Below are 9680 nucleotides of genomic sequence, written 5' to 3' on the forward strand. Positions count from 1 at the left end.
CATTCAGGACGAGACCCTGCAGTGATAAGCCAACGGCTGTTGCCCTGGCCGCTGAACGGGAGCGCATGGAGAGGTTAGGGTGTCTCGTTGCGCTACTTAGGCAACAGCTCCACTCTGTGGTTACATCGGGTATGTTGATCTGTAACAGCAGAGCCCACTGTGTGAGCCGATATGCTGCATGTGAATACACGGATCTTAAGTCACAGAATGACTAGCAGCCTTATTAATTCAGCGTGTTACGCTTGACGGCGGTCCCCTTTCGAGCGCTGGTGTGTGGAGAAAGGCTTGGACACCACCTTGTGTCCTCTGCCTCTCGTGGTAACCTACCCTCAGACACTGCTGGATAATGATTTGGCTAAAGCCTATGTTGCGGCCTTTTTCGTTGGGTCCACAAGGACTGTGGAGAGAGATGGGTTTGTTGAAGGGGATCAGGCCACAGAAACCTGTTGTGTGTTCTCTAGCACCTTTATGGGATTTAATCCCAGTGCTCCGGGCTCAGAGGTTCCCCTTTTGAGCCTCTGGCACAAATCTCTCTCAAAATGTTGTTCCTGACAACAGCGCTCCTCATAGCCTTGACGTCAGCTAGGAGAGTGAATGAGTTATGCGCGCTGTTTGTCTCACTGTCCTGCTTTTCTATTAGAGAGGACGGGAGTGCGGCTACTTTACAGCCAAATCCTTCATTCATGCCGAAAGTCAAAACAAACTATTTCCGGCCGAGAATTTCTTACCTTGAGTGTTTCTTCTTTGTCCTCATAACAGAGAAGTGGAATAAGTGCGCGCGTTATCTCAGTATGTTTTACGCACAGCAGACATCAGGCAGAGCAGCCGTTCTTTCACTATGTAACATTCACGTGGCTCTTTCGAAACAGCGGCTGTCTCACCAGCTGTGTGAGGTTATTACCTATGCTTTTAGTGTAAAGGGAGTGGCATCCGGGCACACTCCAGGAGTGCGTTATCAGCACCCAAGGCACTCCTCAGAGGTATGACAGTGGCTGACATCTGCGCAACGGCGTCATGGGCATCTCCGTGCCTTTTTTCATCCGCTTTCATTGCGCGATGTGTCTCCATGATTCACTCGGTCTTATCCGCACTTAACGGCATGTGATGCGCTATTAGATCTGGTATGCCACGTTTCCATCCTCCTGCACCAGAGTCTATGTCTAGTCTATGCTATCTGCTTGTGGATTTTGGTGTCACAGGTGGCATTGACTACATCAGCTTCGCCTTTAACCCAGTAGCAACAACTTTTAGAGGTTGAAGCCTATACGAAATAGAATGATAGTTATGTATTGTAACTCCAGATTCTCTGAGTATAGGCATAACCCTCTAAGATCCAGGCCACCTGCAGGCGCGGGAACCTATTTTATGACCAGGGGTGCTGAATAACAAAATAATAGATGTCTGACGATTTCTCCCCCCAGGAAATGTTTTCGGATGTTGACAGCTCATGCGTATTTTAGCGCAGTGTATTGGTGAGAGTGATGAGAAGTTTTAGAAAAGTCCTGGGCAGCCACAAATTCCACTGTTCCACAATTATGCGACAGCACTCGCCACTTCAACTCCACTGTGTGCACCCCAACCCTCACAGAAGCGCACTTGACACCATTAGCCTATTTCAGTATAGCTAAGGTAAATTACTTTTCTGATTGTCAAAACCAAACCAGAGATGTTTGGCTTGAACATATATGCTAATAATCAGGCTGCAATGACCTCGCCAACAATTTCCAAGACTGTATGGCTGCAACCTGGAGCGTCCCGTGTCATGCCATCCCGCCTGTTGCTGTCCCCAAGCTTCTACTTTTCAAAATAAAAGCTCATATCTGGAATAAAATACTTTAAAAAATATCTCTCTTACTTTTCAAAGTAAAAGCTTCCCCGAGCTTCTACTTTTCAAAGTAAAAGCTTGCGTCGACTATCATGCTAATGAATAAAATACTTGATATATTTGATGTTTTTTTTAACTAAACAGTAACGGCAATCATACAAATGAATAAAATACTTAAAAATATATGTCTGTCTATAAAATAAATGCAGATTATAGGCAAACAAAAAAATTCATTCTATGGCTGCAACCTGCAGCCTCCCGTCTCATGCCCTCTCGCCTTGCTGATAAGCAATTGTATTTGCAGTAATGTCCCAGTGAAGTGTGAAAACAATATAGACTATAAAAATAAAAAGGAGTATTGGAAAGAGTGTAACATGTTTATTTTTGTATTCTTGTGTGTGCAGATCCTTGTTATCCATCCTCAGGAAATCTGGTCAGTGTATGTTTTGGTCATTCGATTTTCATTTCATTAACAGATATTAAAAAACAAAAAAAACGAATGGCTATTTGATTTTTGTTTTAAAATACAAAATTTAAAATTGAAATACAAGGCGTTTTTTTCCTTGTCAAAAGGGAATGTGAACATTTTAAACATGCTTCGATTTTCATTTCCTATTTCATTAAACAAAAAATTAAATCACTAGAAAACAGAAATGAAGAAATGCCTTTTTCTTTCATATTCTGCAAAGAAAAGAAAATATGAATAAAACACGAGCGCGGCAGATTCGTCTGATTCCCAGCTTAGCTAGAGCGGGTAACGCTAGCTCTGCAGACGGACCAGAGAAGTCAGCACCGGGGAGCGAACATAGAGCGAACCAGGGACCCAGGTCATAGGGCTGGTGGCTAGCTGCTAGCTAGCTGCAGCGGCAGCAGCGAACATTATAACATTAGACCCAGCACCGGAGGTCTGATCCCCATGATCTGATCCCGAACCGCCGCTGACTTTCTGCCAGATCAGCAAGCTTAACGACAACAACAGTGCCAGGATAACTGAAGTTGCTTCTTCTGTAAAGTTAATGTTAGATGCTATGATGGTGCTGCTAAAGTTAGCCAAGTTGCTTGCTTATGTTATTTCAGACTCTTGCGGAGGACGAGGAAACATAACTGTAACATCTACAGATGAAATCTTGCTGCATTACTATGCCGGAAGAAAAAATCTTGTATCCTTTTCTGCGACATATTTTTTTCTACAACTAACGTTCCAGTCAACTAGCCTCAGCCTGCTTGCTTCTCAGCGAGTCACTTCACTTGACTCACGTTCACTTTGACCTGTCTGTCTGTGTGTTATGCGCATATCTCTCGAACCGTTAGTCCGATGGATTATAAACTTGACAGGTGTCTTGCTACGGGCACGAGAAGTTGACGTTGTTTGGATTAGAAATGCAAAAGATATCGTTAAATATATAGGTAAATCAAGCACACATTTGCTTTTGCCGGTCTAGCCGCTGGCCACTCACCTTCTCACACTGAGGACCAAAGACCCAAAGAGCAGCGGAGCTTTGGCAGCTAAAATGTGACATACACCTCAGACCCACAAAAATGTGCAAAGTTGCACTACTTTGGACTGTCTTTGACTTTGAATAAACAAACGACAATTCCCGAATGTATGGATGTACATCAACTTCCGTGCTTGGACTTGATGCTCTATGATTTGTAAAATTTGAAAACATGATTGTAAATTGTAAAGATTTGGAGTTTAAAGGTTTTTATTTTTGTAATTGCTTTGATACAGACTGCAAAAAATATATTGTATATTTGTATATATATATATATACATATATATATGTATATACAGTCATTGCTGGTGGACTGCTGTTGAATATCTTCCTTGAGAACGCCTGATTTTGCATAACATAAACAACTGAATATGATGACTGTTACTTTAGGTTACTTTAGGTTACTTTATTGGAATTTTAAGATCATGGGCACAGAAGGTAAAAGCAACAAAAAGCTTGGGTAGTCTCTTTTCCAAACATTCTTCCATTGTTGTTGTTTGATGCTGACCTTAATCATTGCCCCCTGATGTTCATGTGCTTATATACATGTTGCATTCATTTCTGACGTACTTTCATACATACTTTTAATTTCTGGTGGAACAGTTCTGGACGAGCCGGTGCTTAAACAGTATGTTAAACCACAGAAGGCGATAGCTGGTTAGGTGTATGTGGACAGCTAACATGCATGGTTGAGAGATGATTGGTTGTGGACCACTGGTGTCGCCCTCCAGGTCTGTGTTGCAGAGGCTGATGGATGTCAAGTTTACCAGAACAATGTGGCAATACAGGGGGAGGGACTATCCTATAGCCTTGTATAAGTGACATTTTGCAAAAAAGTAGTGTATGAGGGCTCAGAACAATACTTGCTGAGATGTAGCAGATGTCCTTGTTTCTATCTACTGTAAGCTGGAAGGGCAAATAGTGGTGACTGGCAAGGCCATGGCCGCCTCCTTTGTAGTTGTCCATTGTCCATATATGTATGTATGTATATATATATATATACATACATACATACATATGTGTGTGTGTGTGTGTATATATATATATATATATATATATATGTATGTATATATATATGTGTGTGTATATATATATATATATATATATATATATCTTTTATATTTATATATCTTTTAAAAAACATTTTTTCAAAAGATCTGAGAGGTGTGGCCTAGTATTTATGAGCCACGGTGGATTAATTTATCAACTAAATGTTGAGAAAATGTAACTCTATGGGGATATCTGTGGTCACTGCCCTCCAGGTTAGTACTGTAGTTTCTGTATCACACAGCTGTCAGTTATTTTCTTCTTGTTTTGCTCTCACCTTTGAGAGAAGTGATTTAGTGCAGTGTCATCCTGTTTACTATCATTCCGCCATGGGCTTTACAGCTGTTATAAATACACAGAACAACATCTATGTTGTGCAGAACTGGAGGGGGGGAGTATGTCATACATCGTCAGTTGTCAGTGCATGTTGTATCTGTTGTAATATACATTTTGTCACTGGAATTTATTTTGATTTACAGGTGGATGTCTTACGGATATATTAAGAAGGATTCAAGATAATATTACTTTTTTCATTTCAGGAACTTTTATCTGTTTACTATATTACACCTCTTTTGTGCCAATGGGAAGCCATCTAACTTGGTATATTGTACATATTTAAAGTGTCCAGAACAGCTCCATCCATGTCTTGGTTTTTCTGGCTCTTCACTCTGAGGCTAAGCTCAGCCCCATCCCTGCTCCTTGTTGGGCTTGTGGGCAGACAGCTGGGGCTCAGGATGGGGTTACAGGTGGTTCAGACGGTGTCTTGTTCTCGTTGGGGTACACCCAGCAACCAGGGTCTGTTTCAGGATGGAGATGTAGTTATTGGCGGGCTCTTTAATCTTCATTCCAAGCCTCCAGCTATAGACAACGACTTCACTCGGCTGCCTCACTTCAAGCCTTGCACTGGGTAAAACTAAAAAATGTTCATTTTCTTGTCCAAAATATTTTGTTATAATTGCTTATTTAATGATGACCAAAGATTATTACCCATATTATTTAAGGATTATTACAGATCTTCACAGTCACTTTGACAGCATTTTGACTGATATTTTTCTCATTCCTTCTCTCCTGTGGTATCAGTTTGGAAAATCTTCCATTACAGTATATTTATGCTATGGTGTTTGCGCTGGAGGAAATCAATCACAGTACAACCTTGCTGCCAGGGGTGAAGCTGGGCTACTATATTCATGATAGCTGTGGCATACCCCTGTGGGCTATGCAGGGGGCACTGTCACTGGTTGGAGGAGACAGTGCCAGCTGTAATTCAACAGACCCTCCAGACTATTCTGCTGGGTATGGAGAGGGAATCGGAGAAAAAAATGGTACTATATCAAACCGCATGGTTCATACTTTGTGTATTAATACCAAGCAAATACATTGATGACAGCCTAAACACTGCAATGTTGTGTTTGAAACAGAACAAAGCCCTAACAAATGACTATTTCATTATATCTTATAATGTCATCAGGTGATCAGCCTGTTCCTTTGATCATTGGTGGTTCCTCATCCGACGAAGCCAAGATACTCTCCAGATCCCTGGGGCCACTCTCTGTACCTTTAGTAAGGTTCCATTAAAACCCCAAATTATATTGGTGTTTATTTTGAATATATAAAACAAATTTAAATAAAAATTGGAAGTAAAATCTCAAAATAACTTTCAGATTTTCACTCATAATGTGAAACACTATGAAACACGTTTTTTTTTTTTTTAACCTATTGATGGACTTTGGTGCATATGGCACATTTATGTTTTCTCACCTTCATTTTGCTGTAAAAGGAACAAAAAAACAATCCCTGGGTGAAAATGTGTATGAGATTTCAGAACAAGTATGCGATTTTAGAATATCCAAGTATTTATGTGTTTTTTTGCCTTTTACTGTAGATGAGCTACACAGCTAGCTGTCCCTGTCTGAGTGACCGGCGCCAGTATCCTAACTTCTTCAGGACCATGCCCAGTGATATTTACCAAGCGTGGGCAATTGCCCAGCTTGCCATACGATTCAATTGGACCTGGATTGGGGCTGTGGTAGTAAACAACGATTATGGCCATGTGGCAATAAAGGTGTTTCCATTTGCACTGCATTGCTATGGACTCTATACAAGATATACATGAATACATTATTTGAATATTTTTCATTCAGCTAAACTTTTTGCTCCTTTCAACTTTTAATGTCAGTTATTTCAGGAGGAGACTCAGGAGGCAGGGGTGTGTCTGGATTTTTTAGAGACTCTCCAAAGGGAAAACATTGTGAGTGATGCCAGACGAGCAGCCCTCACAATTCAGGCTTCGACTGCAAAAGTGATTCTGATCTTTACCTGGTACACAGATGTGAAGGAACTGTTCCTGCAACTCTCCAAGATAAATGTGAGTAAATGGAACACAATTGGGCATTTAATCTATAAATAATAACCAAACTGATCTTATTCAAAAAAACATAATAGCTTTTTAAAGTTATCTTTTAATTTTGTTGTGTTGCTATCACTAGGTGACTGACAAACAGTTTGTGGCCAGTGAGGCGTGGAGCACAAGTGGTGATCTTCTCCAAGATCCTGTCACTTCTGTAGTGGCAAGGGGTGTGCTTGGTGTGGCCATTCGAAGTAGAGCTATACCTGGATTTGAAAATTATATCAGAAGTTTGAACCCATCTCGTCGTCTCGACAATACGTTCTTAAGAGAATTCTGGGAAAAGATGTTTAGTTGTAGTCCTGGGGCCACACAGTTCTCCACATATGCCTCCTCACTACTGTCTCAAGCAGACAGGTTGCTTCAAAATGCTTCTCAACCACCCTGCAGTGGCACAGAGTCCCTGGAGGGAGTGCAGAATCACTTCACTGATACCTCTCAGCTCAGGGTGACATATAATGTCTACCTTGCTGTTTATGCTGCAGCCCACGCCCTTCACAGCCTTCTCTGCCCTGTCAGAGACAGCTCACCTGGAAACAACAGCCCCACCTGCTCTTCTCCAAAACACATCAAACCCATAGAGGTAAACACCAGTATGTCTATTTCAACACCACACAATTTAATGGGGACGTTAACAGTACTAGTGCAATTTGTTATGTGACAAATCTACATTTAGATTTAAAAATGATGTACTACAATGTTGATCTTCTTAGCTGTTGCAGCACTTAAACAACGTGAACTTCACCACGCCACAGGGTGAAATGTTTTATTTTCAAGACGATGACACTCCAGCAAAGTACGACCTTGTCAACTGGCAGAACACCCCTGAGGGGTCACTCAAACTTGTTTTGATTGGTCGTGTGGATGGGTTTGACCTCCACCTAAACGAGTCAGCTATTCAGTGGAGCACAGGATCCAATCAGGTGGATAAAAAGAAACAGTATTGATTTATTTCAATGCCAAAAGGTCTATTGAATTAAATATTTACTGTGATTCACAAGACGTTATCTACTTGAGAATATGGTTTTACTTGTTGTTTAGGTGCCTACTTCAGTGTGCAGTGAGAGCTGCCCCCCAGGCACCCGAAAGGCCAGCAGGAAAGGAGAACCTCTCTGCTGCTTTGACTGTATCCCATGTGCTGATGGGGAGATTAGCAATCAAACTGGTGAGGAAATTACCACATAAGATATGACTGACTTGTATAACTTTCAGATCATCTACAGTGTCCCCAGTTTTTTCCTACAGCCCTTTTTGGTATGTCTTCCTCTCCCAGGTTCCCTTCACTGTGAGCGTTGTCCATTAGAGTTTTGGTCCAATGCAAAACGAACTGCCTGCATCCCTCGCCAGCTGGACTTCCTTTCCTTCAATGAAACTTTGGGCATTGCCCTGACTACAGCAGCTGTGTCTGGTACTGTGGTGACAACAGCTGTATTTGTGGTGTTTCTTTACTACCGTCAAACACCTATGGTAAGAACCCAGAGTAATGTAATTTAAAACTACAGTGTTCATTTTCTATAACTCTCATTTTTTGTTTGTAGTTGTTTAGGTTAATTACTCGGACAAAATATAATTCTGCATTAGAGCATATAAAATTATATTTGTTGAAAATAATCAGAATGAATCCATATTGAGTTGTTATTGTGCTTGTCGTTTTAATACCAATTAAATCCCAATTCTCATTTGCAGGTACGAGCCAACAATTCAGAACTGAGCTTCCTGCTTCTCCTGTCGCTGAAGCTCTGCTTCCTGTGCTCACTGGTGTTCATTGGTCGTCCATCAGTCTGGGCTTGTCGGTTCCAGCAGGCAGCTTTTGGGATCAGCTTTGTACTTTGTGTTTCCTGCCTCCAAGTGAAGACCATAGTAGTTCTGGCAGCTTTCCGCTCAGCTCGGCCTGGTGCTGAAACCTTGATGAAGTGGTTTGGTCCAGGCCAACAGAGAGGAAGCGTTTGCCTCTTTTCCTGTTTACAGGTCAGAGTTGCAGAATCACTTTTTAATAACAAAATTAATACAGCATTTACTTACACTAAACTGACATTTTTTAATGCTTTTTTTCATCAAGGTTTTCATTTGTCTTATTTGGCTATCGCTCAGCCCCCCTGTGCCTCAAGCTGACTTGGATATCCCAGGGTTAAAGGTCACCCTAGAGTGTGCCATGTCCTCTGTGGTGGGCTTCTCTCTGGTTCTAGGTTACATTGGCCTGCTGGCCTGCACCTGCCTTCTCTTGGCCTTTCTTGCACGGAAACTCCCTGACAACTTCAATGAGGCCAAACTGATCACCTTCAGCATGCTGATATTCTGTGCTGTCTGGATAGCTTTTGTTCCTGCTTATGTTAGCTCTCCTGGAAAATATGCTGTTGCTGTGGAGATTTTTGCAATTCTCGCCTCTAGCTACGGTTTACTTTTCTGTATCTTTGCTCCGAAGTGTTTCATCATTCTTTTGAGGCCTGATAAAAATACTAGGAAACACCTGATGGCTAGGTAGCGGGAAATTTTAACAATGCACCTAATTCATTATTTCCTTATCAATCTGCCTGCATTTATGTAATTTAATAAGACTAGCTACTATTTTATTAGTTTGTTTGACCAAAAATGTCAGGTGTAGTCACACAAACAACTGAATAGTTCAAATAGAACTGAAAACATATTTTACTTCAATACTTACAACTATTACTAATGTAACAAACCTGGTACACAGAAACATTATTAAACATAAATAAAAACATGTTAAAGTTGTGTTTCTGTTTTGTTTATGGTAATGCAACTATTTGTATCACAGGTTGTGCCATGAACATTTACTTTGAGTTGAGTTTTCAGTGATGCACTTCAAAATGATTTACAGAAATGCCATTTTGAGGAGATCAGCTTAGAATCACAAAAGTGAAGTACTAGGGAGAGTAATAAAATGGTG

The 9680-nt window shown here is 41.1% G+C and overlaps 1 protein-coding gene across 1 annotated transcript; it reads left to right on the forward strand.

Annotated features, from left to right (window-relative positions):
• Window positions 1–5009: 5009 nt before the first annotated feature.
• Window positions 5010–9254, forward strand: LOC144513865 (extracellular calcium-sensing receptor-like). Its single transcript, XM_078245064.1, has 11 exons — window positions 5010–5275; window positions 5449–5690; window positions 5837–5919; window positions 6251–6430; window positions 6545–6733; window positions 6855–7355; window positions 7486–7695; window positions 7814–7937; window positions 8046–8239; window positions 8459–8746; window positions 8832–9254. The coding sequence occupies exons 1-11, from the start codon at window positions 5010–5012 to the stop codon at window positions 9252–9254; spliced, it is 2700 nt and encodes an 899-aa protein (XP_078101190.1).
• The last annotated feature ends 426 nt before the right edge of the window (window positions 9255–9680 follow it).

This window comes from Sander vitreus, chromosome 3 (genome assembly GCF_031162955.1).
Source record: "Sander vitreus isolate 19-12246 chromosome 3, sanVit1, whole genome shotgun sequence".
Lineage (NCBI taxonomy): Eukaryota > Metazoa > Chordata > Actinopteri > Perciformes > Percidae > Sander > Sander vitreus.